This window comes from Aulonocara sp. 'chitande type north' Nkhata Bay, linkage group LG17, assembly GCF_057382095.1.
Source record: "Aulonocara sp. 'chitande type north' Nkhata Bay isolate Kocher_YH1m ecotype deep benthic linkage group LG17, A_spYH_male_GT1.1, whole genome shotgun sequence".
Classification (NCBI taxonomy): Eukaryota; Metazoa; Chordata; class Actinopteri; order Cichliformes; family Cichlidae; genus Aulonocara; species Aulonocara sp. 'chitande type north' Nkhata Bay.
In genome coordinates, this window is record NC_141360.1 from 24,048,179 (window position 1) to 24,063,590 (window position 15,412).

Consider the following 15,412-nt stretch of genomic DNA (forward strand, 5'->3'; position numbering starts at 1 on the left):
CAGTGTCTGTAAAATGCAATACAATACAAAATAAAATATAAGTTATAATTGGATGGAAAATTTTGGTCATTTTCAAATTTGTTACAAAAAACTAACAACGTCCAAAATCCAAAGATTTGTGGTTTAAAAATGTATTTTTAAAAAAAATTTGAATCCAAGGACAGAGTCACAATGGAATGTTAAATAATGTAAAAGTTTTATTTAAAAGACTAACTTTTCAACATGATATTAACAGTAAACCTCCAAGTTTAAGACAGTCCAAAATTCACATTTATTAGGTTCATTTCAAATTCTGTAGAAAGAAAAGTTAGCGAAATTTGACAATCCAGGCCCGCGTCTCAGCAGTAATGGTGAACCAAACCTAATGGATTTAACCCAAGAACAGTAACACTATCACCCAATTTTACCCAATATACCCGACAAAAAATACTTCCCATCAAAATATATTAAAGTACAACAATATATGGCAAATTGAAGTACTCTTCTTTTACTACCCCCTATTAAGTCTCATAAAAAGAAAAAAAAAAAGGTATGCGGGGACCCTGTACCCCAGCGGTCCCCAACCCCCGGGTCTCAGACCGGTACCGGTCCGTGAGTCGTTTGGTACCAGGCCGCGAGAGCTGAGGCTCAGGTGTGAAATGTATGGTTTTCAGGGTTTTTATCGGTTTTCAGCGTTATTTTGTCATCGTTTTTATCGTTAACTCTGTTTTCCTGGGTCTTTTCACATGTGTTATGAATAAATCTTCTTTTTTTCGGTACCGGTACTAGTTTTATTTTGTTGTATTTATCCGCGACATCTTAAAGGCCGGTCCGTGAAAATATTGTCGGGCATAAACCGGTCCGTGGCGCAAAAAAGGTTGGGGACTGCTGCTGTACCCTAAAATTAGTGAAAAATTAGGGAATGGTTAACTAAAAATAATAAAAATAGAACTGGGAACTTGTTCTTTGGTCCATACATACCTGGGACATGTAAGCCCGGGACAGTTCAAGTTCAAATTTGTATTCGCCACATGCAGTGGCAGGTTGCCCTGCAGTGGAATGAACCCGCCCCCCGACCTTACACACACAACACAGACATCACATGGGGATACAAGTCAGAGAACGGTTGCATTACAGAAAAACCACTGAAATGGACACTACAATGGGAAAAGTACAAGAAGAAAAAAGAGACCTCTACTCATGCTGGGCTACAGGAGGACAGCATGAGAACAGGAAACAAAAAAAAAAAACTCCTCTGCACAGAAAAGCACATAAATGTCCACAGTACAACATTATAGAGCACGTGACCAGCAACAGGGTTGGGTAGGGGATAAGGAGTAATCCCAGGCAACACAGCAGCCATCCTGCCACTGCGCCGACTCTCCAGCGCGGGCCCAGACCCGCCTCGTGTTCCCAGGAGGCAACAAGCATCGAAGGCATTAGAAGGGGAAGGGAAATGTGTGAGTGCTTATCAGTGTAAGTGTATGTGTGTGCGTGTCCATAGTTCAGCTGAGACAGTGTCCTTCACCCTATCAGGCTAAGTAAACAGTCTGCTAGCCAACCCAGGTGGCCTTGCATGGGATGGGAAGAATTGTCATCACACAGTTGTTATCAGGGAGTTTTTGTTCGGCTCCAGCCTTGGGCCCGTGCAGCTGGCGCCGTGGTGTCCGCATGTTGATGTTGTTGATTTTTCTTTTATGCGAGCAGCTCAGGAGAATTTTAAAGCTGTTCTTTAACACTCCGACACTGGTCTCTCAATCTCCCGTTGGAGAGCCGCGAGCCTCCCCATGATGGTATCAAACTTCTGTTCCGTGAAAAGAAACAAAAACATTTAATTTTTTGATCAGCTGACGATAAAAGTTTTTGTTTACCAAATGAATTCTCTTGGAAATTGCCACCTATTTAATAACTGGATGGGTGAAAATCACCTGAAATTAGTGTTCTAGGGTTAACGAGTGATGATATTAAAGTCAGTGATGGATGGAAAGCCACCAGGTGTCTCTACAGTTGTGTTCCAGTTTTTCTCCTGCAGTGCAAAAACAACTCGTAAGCTATTTACGTGAGGATATATTTATCCCCTGTTCATCGCAGGTTTCTAATCTGATTTCACATCTAGAAAAAGACACTTTCTCTGCTTTTGATTGTTGAGTAAAAAGAGGTTTACTTTAATCTGCTCAGTAATCCCATTCCCCAACTACATCGTTTCTAACCTACAGTGGTCAGATATGAACATAAGTCAAACATAAGTTTGATCATTTAATTACATTTTATTTATATAACACCAAATAAGAACAACAGTTGCCTCAAGGTACTTTATATTGCAAGGTAAACACCCTAAAATATTTGCAAGAAAACCACAATCAGATAGCCCCTATGAGCAAGTACTTGGCAACAGTGGGAAGGATAAACTCACTTTTAACAGGGAGTGTAATTATTATTATTTCTTTAAACTGAGCAGTATTTCAGGGATTCACCCGTAGCCCTGTGTTTTTTGGACACTACGTGTCTTTAGAGGAAAAGATTCGACATTCATTATTTTTAGGGGTGGATTCACTGTGTCTTAAAATGTCTTCAGGTTATCATATTTTCTTAGTTTACTGCTCTGGAAACACTAGTGGTTGTCCTAATGTGAATGTGAAGAACCCTGCATCCACATAAAACGAAAAGAGTCTTTATATGTCATCATTAGCTATCCCAGCCTTCCAAGATGGGAAGGAACGGCAGGTCGGTGCTGCCCAGGTAGGTTCTCCCTCGGTGCTGGAAGACATCGCTGATGGCCCATGTGAGGCGGCCCTCCGGGTCATGAAGCGTTCCCATGAGTTCGCCATCCAATCCCAGCTCCAGGACCAGAGCGTAGCGTGGCAGCAGAATGTTATACCAGTTCAGGGGAACCACCTGGAAACACAAACGCATTGAATGTTTACTATTAGTGCTAAAGTGTAAAATAACTTTAGCACTTAGCTCAGAATAACTCAGAATATACAGCTAAAATCTGGTAATGTGACAGTTTCCTGCTTTACTTCATTACATATGACAGTAGACAAAGAAAACTTTAATGGAGTACTGCTATTAGCAATTTCAAGACATCAATTTGGACTCCTTTTGTGCATCTTACAGACTACAAAAATCTATGAATTTACAATAATCAACCTAATGAATTGCTAATAATAGAAGACACATGACATAAAGAATGACTTGTGAAAGAGTTCTTCAAAAGTTTTCTTGTTCACTTGAAATAAATAATAAATAATAATACTATACACATTTACAGTCTTCCACTTTTTGTTATGCCCCCCCAATAATTTCCAGATAAAAACCAGACCCGAGGCTTACAGCTACTAACAACACAGGACACGAAATGATGATTAAGGAGAGGAGAGAAAAAAAGAAAGACATTAATACTTCCTGTTCCCTTTTTTATTAAGATCTTTGCATGGAGTGCTGTCTTTGTTTGACTTAGCTTTGCATACATGTGGAACTATAACCGGAGATGGTGTCAGGCTGCAGGGAGTGGCAGGAAACAACATTAGACAAAGACGTGTCAGTGTTTTCTTTCATTCAGACTAAAATTGAGATATGTCCACTGTGCTAAAATCGTATAAACTTAAAATAAAAGCGAGTTTTTATTTTCCTGGGAGATCAAATCGTGTCTGAACTGAACCATTTCTTTTGTTGCCATGTCTTTGATTTAATTTTCACCCTTGAAGCAGTTCACCAACAGTTCAGATGTGTGTCCTGGGATGAATTCATTCAAGTGTGTCCGTGTGTGTCGGAGCAGTGTATTTAGTGTCTGTGTGTGTCCAGCTAAAGAGGCCCTGACCCTGTCCTGTTAGATTTCACACTGTCTCGTCACCATGCAGTCAGCAACAAAGCTTGACCACACTATAAATAACTGAGAATCACGGAGACCAGATGCATTATGGGAAAATAGATGAAACTACACTGCTTCTCAACAGAACCTCTGAACTTAAGCTGGGAAGCAGCTAAAACCTTTCATTATTAATTAATCTGCATTGAGCTTCTCAATACAAAAGATGTCCCAGCTACTAACAGCTTATTTGTTACTTTACAACAAAAAATAAACATTTAAGTGATTAATACTTTACTAAACTAAAATGTTCAGGTGATAGTTTAAGCTGATCTATATTTATCCCTATTAGTCAACTGACAACTTTTTTTAATAGCTTTGTTTTTATCATCGGCATTTTTGGCCGGATCTTTTAAATACTCAACTCAATCCAACATCACTAATTTCAAATTTTATTGTTGCTTTGGGGAACTGAAGTCATTTCGCAATTCCAGCCAAACAATATTTTAACTGGTTATTTGCAGAAACTACAGACTTTTTTTCTGTGTATTTACATCTTATATTGACGCCTTTATTATTAAATTTAAATAATCTTAATTTAATTGGACTGAGTTGCAGCTATCAACACAAAAACCAGGATGAAATCAGCACTTATCTGAGATCTTAAAGGCTGTTTTAAAAATAGAGCAGATCCTGTTTAGTTGCCAATAATCACACAAGTGAAGGTTTGACTCACATTTTTTTCTTATCACCCATCAGCACATTATCCTCATAATCAAAACTCACTGACCTTGGCAAGGAAGCGTTTGATCACTGGGTACGGAGCAATCATATCCAGGAAAGGTGGCATGAACTTCCGAAAGCGAGGTGTTGTTATGCCAACCAGGAATGTACCGTGGTCACTGAGGCGGATGTTGTCGGGATAACCAATCATATTGTCCATGATGACCTCCTTGGTCCCAGATTTTGGGCCTTTTAACCAAAACCTGATATACAACAAAACATTTTTCTTGATTTGAGTTTTTCTTCCTTTTGGGGGGAAAAAAGATCATTTTAAGGGAAAAGCTTAGTTTAGGCCTCCAGAAAATGAATGCAACTTTGTATAATATCCTCTAATCAATCCAAACCTCAGTATACGTCCAATGCTGGTTTCCGCCAGTAGCAGGAAGTCTTCGTCAGGTGACAGGACGATGCCGTTCGGCATGTAGAGAGAGTCCAGAAGCACAGTCACACTTCCTGACTGGGGATTGTAGGAGAGAAGACGGCCAAGGCTGTTCAGCTCGATCACCTGAAAAACAATCAGAATTGTTCAGTTTGAACGGTTTAGCACAGCTTAGCCTGATTTTGTACAGCTCTGTATTTAATGTATCCAAACGCCATTTATATAAAGCTCCAGTTTATCTCTTTAGTTTACATAAACTCATGCTGCTCATTTTATCATCGCTCTGCTTTGTTGAATCACCTAAAATACACAAAAAACTACATTTGTTTCTTTGCCTGTTTCACTTCAGTTAGCTTATTTGAACAAATCGTAGCTTATCTGAGATACATTTACTTTTATCTTCATTTATTAATTTCTTACTACTTGAAAATAAGGAAGAAACTATCTCCCTCTGCTCTCAACCAGTCATGACAGATGGCCGGCCCTCCTGAGCCTCGTTCTGCTGGACGTTACTTCCTGTTAAAAGTGAGTTTTTCCTTCCCACTGTTGCCAAGTACTTGCTCATAGGGGCCATCTGATTGTTGTGGTTTTCTTGCTTGGCTTATGAAAAACATTTAGAAAAATGGTTTTATTACATTATTTTATTACATTTAATAATAATAATAATAATAATAATAATAATAACTTTATTTATAAAGCGCTTTCAAACAAAGTGCTGTACAACTATTTGAAACTAAAAAGATAAAAAAGAAATAAAAGCAATACAGGTAAAAGACACAATACAAGTTAAAAACAGTAAAAATTTAAAAACTAAAAGCCATAAAATTAAGACATGTAAGATAGGGTGAACAAATGTGTCTTCAGCTTAGTTTTAAAAACCTCCACAGAGCATGCCTGCCTAATATCTTGAAGGAGGGTGTTCCACAGAAACGGGGCAAGGGCAAGATTGCACAGAGAGGGTGGATTCTGGTTGTGTTATAACTCCCTTATCCAGAGAGTGACATTTAATGACCGTAATAATGCTCACTAGAGAATCCATCAGCTCTGTCTTGAACAGTAACGGTTCCACCTTATGTTAAAAGGGTTCTCACTATCTACCACCCAAACTCCACATAAAATAAAACATGGTTGTCATGGTCCGCGGCCCGGCGTCCGGGGTGCTGCTGGGATGTCCACGCCCACGAGCGTGGCTGCTAACCCCACACCTGCATCCCATCCCAGGCGATCACCAGGTGGACTATTTAATCCTGCCCTACCTGCTGCTCCACGCCAGTCTGTAGTCGCCTCTCAGCGATCACAACTCGGCGTGTTTTTGTTTTCGAGCCACCTGCCTGTCCACCTGTCCGCCTGAGATTTGGTTCACATTCAGCTTCGCCGTCTCGACCCCTTTTGGAGCTCCACCCCCCTCTGGTTCACTCGGCCCGGCTATCACCCCTCTCACAGCCCCGCTCTCGGCGTTCCCTGTGCGGTCCCTCGGTTTCTTCTGGTTTCATACGTTGTTTTTCTGGCTACCCTCACGGGACACCTTTAGTTGCAATAAAAATTACTTTCTTTATTCGCTCCTACCCTAGTGTGTGGGTTCTGCTACTGGGTCCTGCCTGCGCTCGGAACTTCGGTTCATGACAATGGTCATCCCTCTGGCAGTCGACTGCCACGGTGAACCAGGAAATCATATTTCTAATTTACATAATTACTGTGAGAGGTTAATCAGATTTTAAAGTGCTTCCTGAAGCCTCACCAGCAGGACTGAATGGACTCTTGTTGGTTCCTTTTTTTTGGCAAATTGGGCAGATGAACAGAGACAAAGAACTAGCTTAAGTGTCCTCTTGTGTTTTTGAGTGCTGTGGTTACTAAGCAACTCTGAAGGGGAAAAAAAACAATCCTCAATGGCGCTTGCTTGCATCAGCAGTCCTTTTTGCGATCTATTAGAAGACCAGAGCTGCTGCCCACCTTTGTTTCCAAATCTTCTTTGTGCAAATCTATAGTAAAAATTGTGTTTGGATTATTATTTTAAAGCCCAGACCTCCTTCTCACCTCCAGTTTGACGTGCCTGCGTCCCCAGCGACTGGAGGAGTCCGTGAAATAGATGATTCCAGTTTGGGAGGAAATCTCAAGCCCGTTTAAAAAGGTAAAGGGAACGCCATCAGCTCCTGAGGACAAACAGAATGACTTTACTGGTCTTAAAGGGATTCATACAGCATGTGGAGCACAACTAGCACACTCTGTACCCTCTGAATTAGCCAGGAGTAAAGTCTTTTCTCCGGTTTTGGGATCCACGCTGTGCAGCCCAAAGTAAGAGTCAGCAACAATCAGCTGACCGTGACGATCCAAACGGATGCCATGAGGGCGACCGCACACAGGTTCATAGTCTGTACTGCTCCCTGCAGACACACAACATGTGGTGCTGTGAAAACATTCAATGTTGTTCATTTTTGTGTCTTTTTGACATGCAAAAATCAACTTAATGATTTCCATTAGTCTCATATGTGCTTTTAAATACTAAAAAATAAACCTCAAATTATAAATAAAGGTTTACTGAATAATTAAATGCATCACCTTTAATATTCAGGTTTCATGTGTGCTGCAAATTACATTTTTCCCAGTGTTGTTGTAGCTAAATTCAGCGAGTCATCTGGTTTGGGTTATTTCCACTGAGGTAAATGAATCCTTGTTAACTGCCAAAGTTCATTATCATCCAATTTTCTTCTAACCAAATGAAGCACTGAGCTACTTTGACTGTCCCCTTAGACATACGAGCTCCTATTAGCCCTCTGATACTCAAAGTTAAAATTTAACTTTAAAAGTCATGTGAAGTCAGCTATTAAATGCCAGCTTTTATCTTCATACTATTTAAAAAAGATGAACTGCTGATTTGAAGGACATAATGTCACAGATTACAACAGCTACACAGTAAAGTTATCAAGACCACAAAAAGTTAGGAGGAAAGTGAGGAAGGATCAGTCATCCCTGAACAAACACCAACCGCATTCTGGTAGATTTTGTCCCATGTGAGTGATGAAGGTCAGGCTGTCGTCAGGACCGATTCTCCACAGCTTCCCGTCCACTGTGCCCGTGTACACATTACCTGAAACACACACTCCATCAATATGTAGCTTGCACGTAGATGTCTTCACACAGGAATAAGAGAGAAGGGGGAAAACAAACTCTCTCACCATGCTCATCAGCAGTGAAGGATTCCGGTCCGTGTAGTTTCCCAGTGAACAGCCTACGACCCTTCTGCAGACGGGTGTTGACAGCCAGCGGCCCTTCCAGAGCCGGAGGTGGCCCCTTCAGTCTGAGGAAACAAACCGTGGGTAACAATACAGGAAAACTGAACAGCAGCACAGAGCTAGATGAACTTTGTGTTATGAGCTATTATAATAGTTTTTGAACCTTAAATGAAAGTAAAAATGTAAATACATGGTTTTACGAAAGCTACTCTCTATATACACAGAGGCAAAAAGCATTTTTGATTGAATTAAAACATAAAAATGCAATCTGACTTTGACTGGTCTGCCCTTAAACTCTTCTCCTTATACACATCTGATCCAGTGGTTTCACTTTGCTTGTAAAACAGCAGTTTGGTTCTTGCACCCGCTTTTAAAAGGCTATTAACTGTATCTGCTGCACTTCCCACTATAACCATGTTTGCGGGCCTGAAGCGCTCCGCAGTCACGTTGGAGGGACTCCAGCTGAAAGTGTGAATACTTACACATGTGGTTTGGGGTCGATGGGAGACGGCAGCAGGTAAACTCCAACAGCTACAGCCAGGAGAGCCACTAACAGAGATCGCCTTCCCATTCTGAGCGAGACAGGAAAGAAAAAGCACTGGTTACTACAAAATTCATGACATCATAACACAGCTGCAAACTATTTGTGGCCAAATATTTCTGCCACCCTTTGACATTTTGTTGTTTTTCACTGGTCTATTGACCACAGAGCTGAATTGTTTTAAATGTATTTTAACTTAAAAAAAAAAAAAAAAGAAGTATCCATAAAGGGGAGACAGTTACTATGAACTTTGGATGCCTACAGATGTGAATTTCGGGGAGTTCCAGCACGATAACACGTTTTCCAGCAGTGACCTTTTAATGCCAAATCATGACTCGTGTTCTTAAAAACATTCATTCTAACACCATGAACATGATTATCTCCACCAAAAACAATGTTGTGACTTCAGTCAGCAGCTCCACACACGCTCCTCCTCCTCATCTGCTCTGACAGATTCATTAACCATGAAGGATCCAGAAAGGGGAAAAAAAAAAATAGAGGTCGTCCACTATTAGAACATTTCATGCTTTCAGGCAGCTTCATGGACACAGATGAGATGTACATGATTAAAATCCCCCCATAACGAGACATTTTGCATGTGTAGATAATTTTGAGCATAAGTCAAAGTAGAAATGTTAACATCCACAAGGAGATTTAGAATTAATTCATTATTATTAATTAGTTAACTAAAAACGTTATTTGTGTAGCATTCATGCAGCTAAAATTCCATCACGATTTTTCGAGAAAATGTGTGATAATTATATTTCTGATGATGATTTCTATCCATGTTTGCAACTTACAGGAAGCTGCAGCTGCATTATAGCACAACACTATTAACACAGCATTCAATCCAGAAATGTGCATCCCCCTTTTTCGATTACAGCACACAGAAAACAAATCAAATGTTTAAACTGAGAATATTCGCTAATTTAAGAGAAAAAAAAAAAAGAGCCTATTTGGATTTTGTGGCCATGTTTCCCCCTGTGTAGATTGCTGATTCATTTTTACAAAACTGTAGTCTTAGGCTGGCACGTGGCTCTCAGTCTCAGATATTCCCGGCTTTGTCTTAATGTTGTGAGAGTTGCTCACGAATGGCCTTGCTCTATGTCATATGGGTCAGTCCTAACACAAAGTAATAAAACAGCATCACTATTAGCAAAAAAACTGTCACAGAGAATATATATATATATAAAAAATACAAATACAATTTTTTTTTAATAAAACAATGAATGTATAAAATAATTCTGGATAAAAATAAAATAAGAAACAATAAATAGAATAAAACTACAAACTACTTACAATAAAGTAAATAAAAATAAAGTAAATCTGATTAATTGTCTTCAACCGACAGAAATCGCTACCTTATCGTGGTGGAGGGGTTTGTGTGTCCCAGGGATCCCAGGGGCTATGTTGTCTGGGGGCTTTTGCCCCCTGGTAGGGTCTCCCATGGCAAATTGGTCCTGGGTGAGGGACCAGAGAAAGAGCGATTCAGAAGACCCTTATGAAAAGAATATCGAGGGAACAGTTTACCCTTCCCGGGATAGGATTACCAGGGCCCCGCCCTGGAGCCAGGCCCGGGGAGGGTGCCCGAGGGCGAGCGTCTGGTGGCCGGGCCTTAGTCCATGGGGCCCGGTCGGGCACAGCCCGAAGAGGAGACATGGGCCCATCCTCCCGCAGGCCCACCACCCGCAGGAGGCGCCATAGGGGTCGGGTGCATTGTGTGCCGGGTGGTGGCCAGGAGCGAAGGCCCTGGCGGACTGACCCCCGGCTGCCAAGACTGGCAATAGGGACATGGAATGTCACCTCTCTGGTGGGGAAGGAGCCTGAGTTAGTGCGTGAGGTTGAGAGGTACCGGCTAGATATAGTCGGGCTCACCTCTACGCATGGCTTGGGCTCCGGAACCAGTCTCCTGGAGAGGGGCTGGACTCTGTCTCAGTCTGGAGTTGCCCCTGGTGAGAGGCGGCGGGCTGGGGTGGGTATTCTAATATCCCCTCGGCTTGCTACCGGTACGTTGGGGTTTTTCCCGGTGGATGAGAGGGTTTGTTCCCTGCGCCTTAGGGTCGGGGAACGGATCCTGACTGTCATCTGCGCCGAGTGGCAGGCAGTTCGGAGTACCCAGCCTTCTTAGAGCCTTCGGACTGCCTCGATGAGTTCCTGCCCCAAGTGGAGGAGTTCAAGTATCTCGGGGTCTTGTTCGCGAGTGATGGGAGAAGGGAGCCAGAGATTGACAGACGGATTGGGGCTGCAGCTGCAGTAATCCAGACGCTGCACCGGTCTGTCGTGGTGAAGAGGGAGCTGAGTGTAAAAGGGAAGCTCTCAATTTACCGGTCGATCTACGTCCCTACCCTCACCTATTGCCACGAGCTGTGGGTAGTGACCGAAAGAACGAGATCGCGGATACAAGCGGCAGAAATGAGCTTCCTCCGAAGGGTGGCTGGCCTCTCCCTTAGAGATAGGTTGAGAAGTTCGGCCATCCGGGAGGGGCTCAGAGTAGAGCAGCTACTGCTCCACATTGAAAGGAGCCAGCTGAGGTGGTTCGGGCATCTGACAAGGATGCCCCCTGGGCGCCTCCTGGGTGAGGTGTTCCAGGCATGTCCCACCGGGAGGAGGCCCCGGGGCAGACCCAGGACACGCTGGAGAGATTATATCTCTCGGCTGGCCTGGGAACGCCTTGGTGTTCCCCCGGATAAGCTGTAGGAGGTGGCTGGGGAGAGGGAGGTCTGGGCCTCTTTGCTTAGGCTGCTGCCCCCGCGACCCGGCCTCGGATAAAGCGGATGAAGATGGATGGATGGATGGATGGATGGATGGATGACAGAAATGGTTTTGTTTAAATAAACAAAACCATTTCTTCTTCAAGCTATTTCAGAAAAATGTACAACCTGGTACACAAAAGTTCACCAGTATTCAGGAAAATTGCAAAGCTTAAAACTTCCTTGGCGTCGAGCCTCCAGACACTCACTGAATGTCGCTTCCTGCTCAATATCGACTGGACAAGACGCACATATCAGCTCAAATATGAAGCACAACAAGCTGCCTTTGTTAACACATTTTATGGTTACGCTACAGGACCTGCAGTTAATGAATGCTCGGAGTGTACTTTGGCTTAGTGTTGATTACACCAAGCTCCTCTGATTCCTTTGAACATAAAGGAAACACTGTGGAGGTTTTTCTTGTTTCCTCACATCAGGTGATGTTAATCAGTCAGAAACTCAGATGTGGCATTTGAGTGTCAAGTGGAAAAAATCTGACATTTTGCAGTTGTGACAGCTTTGTAGGAATGAGAGAATTCCCAAAGAGTGAGCTCTGGGGAACAGTTGTGCAACAGATTGCTGGATTTCCAGCTAACCTCCTTAAATTTAGAGGCTAAATAACAACTTGTTCTGCACATTCTCCTGCCCCATATCAATAAATAAAAAGTCAGGAGACTTTGTTAAAATGAGTTTGTTACAATTATTTCCCATTATATATATATATATGTATATATATATATATATATATATATATATATATATATATATATATAAATAAACACCCAGCACGCCCCTGCGGGCGGTTTATCCTTCAAGCTCGGGTCCTCTACCAGAGGCCTGGGAGCTTGAGGGTCCTGCGCAGTATCTTAGCTGTTCCCAGGACTGCGCTCTTCTGGACAGAGATCTCCGATGTTGTTCCCGGGATCTGCTGGAGCCACTCGCCTAGCTTGGGAGTCACCGCACCTAGTGCTCCGATTACCACGGGGACCACCGTTACCTTCACCCTCCACATCCTCTCGAGCTCTTCTCTGAGCCCTTGGTATTTCTCCAGCTTCTCGTGTTCCTTCTTCCTGATATTGCTGTCATTCGGAACCGCTACATCGATCACTACGGCCGTCTTCTTCTGTTTGTCTACCACCACTATGTCCGGTTGGTTAGCCACCACCATTTTGTCCGTCTGTATCTGGAAGTCCCACAGGATCTTAGCTCGGTCATTCTCCACCACCCTTGGGGGCATCTCCCATTTTGACCTCGGGACTTCCAGGTTATACTCGGCACAGATGTTCCTGTACACTATGCCGGCCACTTGGTTATGGCGTTCCATGTATGCCTTGCCTGCTAGCATCTTGCACCCTGCTGTTATGTGCTGGATTGTCTCTGGGGCATCTTTACACAGCCTGCACCTGGGGTCTCGCCTGGTGTGATAGACCCCAGCCTCTATGGATCTTGTACTCAGAGCTTGTTCTTGTGCTGCCATGATTAGTGCCTCTGTGCTGTCTTTCAGTCCAGCTTTGTCCAGCCACTGGTAGGATTTCTGGATATCAGCCACCTCCTCTATCTGCCGGTGGTACATACCGTGCAGGGGCCTGTCCTTCCATGATGGTTCCTCGTTTCCCTCCTCTTTCTTGGGTTTCTGCTGCCTGAGGTATTCACTGAGCACTCGGTCAGTTGGGGCCATCTTCCCAATGTATTCTTGGATGTTCCTTGTCTCATCCTGGACTGTGGTGCTGACACTCACCAGTCCCCGGCCCCCTTCTTTCCGCTTAGCGTACAGCCTCAGGGTGCTGGACTTGGGGTGAAACCCTCCATGCATGGTAAGGAGCTTTCTTGTCTTTATGTCAGTGGCTTCTATCTCCTCCTTTGGCCAGCCTATTACCCCAGCAGGGTACCTGATCACGGGCAGGGCATACGTGTTGATGGCCCGGATCTTGTTCTTACCATTCAGCTGACTCCTCAGGACTTGCCTGACCCTCTGCAGGTACTTGGTGGTTGCAACCTTTCTAGCGGCCTCTTCATGGTTCCCATTTGCCTGCGGGATCCCCAGGTACTTGTAACTGTCCTCTATGTCTGCAATGTTGCCTTCTGGTAGTTCAATCCCCTCAGTTCTGACTACCTTCCCTCTCTTTGATACCATCCGACTACACTTCTCCAGTCCGAACGACATTCCAATGTCATTGCTGTATAGCCTGGTAGTGTGGATCAGTGAATCGATGTCTCGTTCACTCTTGGCATACAGCTTGATGTCATCCATGTACAGGAGGTGGGATATATATATATATATATATATATATATATAGTTATTTCTTTTTTTCTGGTATTTGTTAGTTGGTAAAGTAACAGAATCATGTCTGAGTAGTTTACTAATTCACAAAAGGGTTTAGTCCTGATGATAAGGAGAACAGTGGTCCCTGTATGCAGCACATAAAAATTATTAATTAATCAGCTTAGCAAGGTGACTGCTGTGCTCCGGGGACAGGTTGACATGCAGAAAGCTTGAGCCAGCACAGATTCTAGATCAACATTCATCAGCCCATCTCAATCAGTAAAAACCACTGTAGAAAAACTGTATTTAAAATGCACACATAAATAAAACAAACTTTCCCCATCTTATTTTAGATATTCCTTTATTTGATAAACTTCAATTTTTACGAGTCTGCTATTGTAAAATAAAAACTTGCCTTTAAAATAAAGTTTACGCTGACTCAGTGCACCACCTTCTGGTACAAACTGGTATTACACAAAAGTACAGCCTGGCCCTAGTTGGACTTCTGTTGATTTCTCTTCAACACAATATATGGATGTTTTGGACACTGTTGATTGCTTTAGTTAATTCTGTAAGACTTTAAATTATTTTTAATCATATGAATTTACAGTAAGTGCTTTTAAGTGTAAAAAGGTACATTCTTTAGTTGTTCACCTAAAGAAAATATGCCTGAGTGCAAGACAGGGTCTTCTTACGCCCTTAAAAAATGCCAGATAACATAACAGCATGTTTCTGGGACCGCATGTTTGTCACCCATGTTGTATCGTTAGGTAATGAAGCATTATCTGGTTGCAACGGTGCGTTAAGGTTCAGCTTTCACCACCATGTATTACGTATTCAGACCATTTGTTCTGGCCAGTGGAAGCTCAACTGAAAACCATTACAATCAAACCTGCTACACCCGAGAAGTTTTTTTTTCTTAGTGGGTCATAAAAAAGTCTTTAACTCGCTTTCAATCTTTTAGGATAAAGCAGGTAAACGTATAGCCACAGATGTTTGACGGGAGGTTTGTAGAGCGCAAAGAGAACATTCCCACTTGCTGGTCGTGCGTGCGTTTGGTAACATGAATCACTGGGAATAAAAACCTTTTATAAGTATGTAGTCGAAGCCGAAATGTAGTCCAGAGCCTATTGAATTCGGGGTTTTTTTTCAAGTTGTTATTCTCCTAAAATAGAGCAGATTCAATTAATTTACACATTTTTAAGCGCAATCTGGCACAGGGCTCACAGAGAACGGTCACTTTAAACTCGCGTTCGGTGGATTAGTGACTGTTTTAAATGAGCGCGAGCTAAAAATGAAACGAAGTATCAAACTTACATGACTGAAGTTCTGAGCGCGCGACTCCTCCGTCTGCTGGATAAGCCTCCGTATCAAGCAGAGGCGAAGCGGTAACGTCAAGACGACCGGAATGTACAGGAGCTTATCCGGTTTGGACCATCAAAAATAAAAGCCTCATTGGCGATTGTTTTGGAACCTATTTATGTCTTTGCTTAACAGAAATCCAGTGAAAAGAATTACAAACCCCAAAATTTACCGTCAAAGATTTTAACGTCATTTAAGTTAGTATAAAATTTTGATTGAGGACATTTTTCCAAAAATGGATTGATTTACAAAATATATCACTCTTGCTCAGTTTTTATTTTGAAAGTGGTATTGACGTTACTCCCGTATTTTTCCTG

General features: G+C 42.6%; 1 protein-coding gene across 2 annotated transcripts; it reads right to left on the reverse strand.

Moving 5' to 3' along the window:
• Positions 1 to 183: 183 nt before the first annotated feature.
• On the reverse strand, positions 184 to 15,133 carry LOC147310105 (adipocyte plasma membrane-associated protein). Of its 2 annotated transcripts, XR_015125760.1 has the most exons (10): positions 15,051 to 15,133; positions 8,662 to 8,751; positions 8,123 to 8,244; positions 7,933 to 8,034; positions 7,178 to 7,330; positions 6,984 to 7,099; positions 4,915 to 5,075; positions 4,578 to 4,773; positions 1,908 to 2,874; positions 184 to 1,783 (listed from the first exon to the last, which is right to left on the reverse strand). XR_015125760.1 is itself a non-coding variant. In XM_086269554.1 (9 exons), exons 2-9 carry the CDS (start codon positions 8,748 to 8,750, stop codon positions 2,665 to 2,667), a joined length of 1,149 nt encoding a protein of 382 aa, XP_086125680.1. In that variant the 5' UTR covers position 8,751; positions 15,051 to 15,133; the 3' UTR covers positions 184 to 2,664. The 2 variants fall into 2 exon arrangements, 1 of the variants encoding a protein (XP_086125680.1); XM_086269554.1 differs by having other exon boundaries at positions 184 to 2,874.
• Between the last annotated feature and the right edge of the window lie 279 nt (positions 15,134 to 15,412).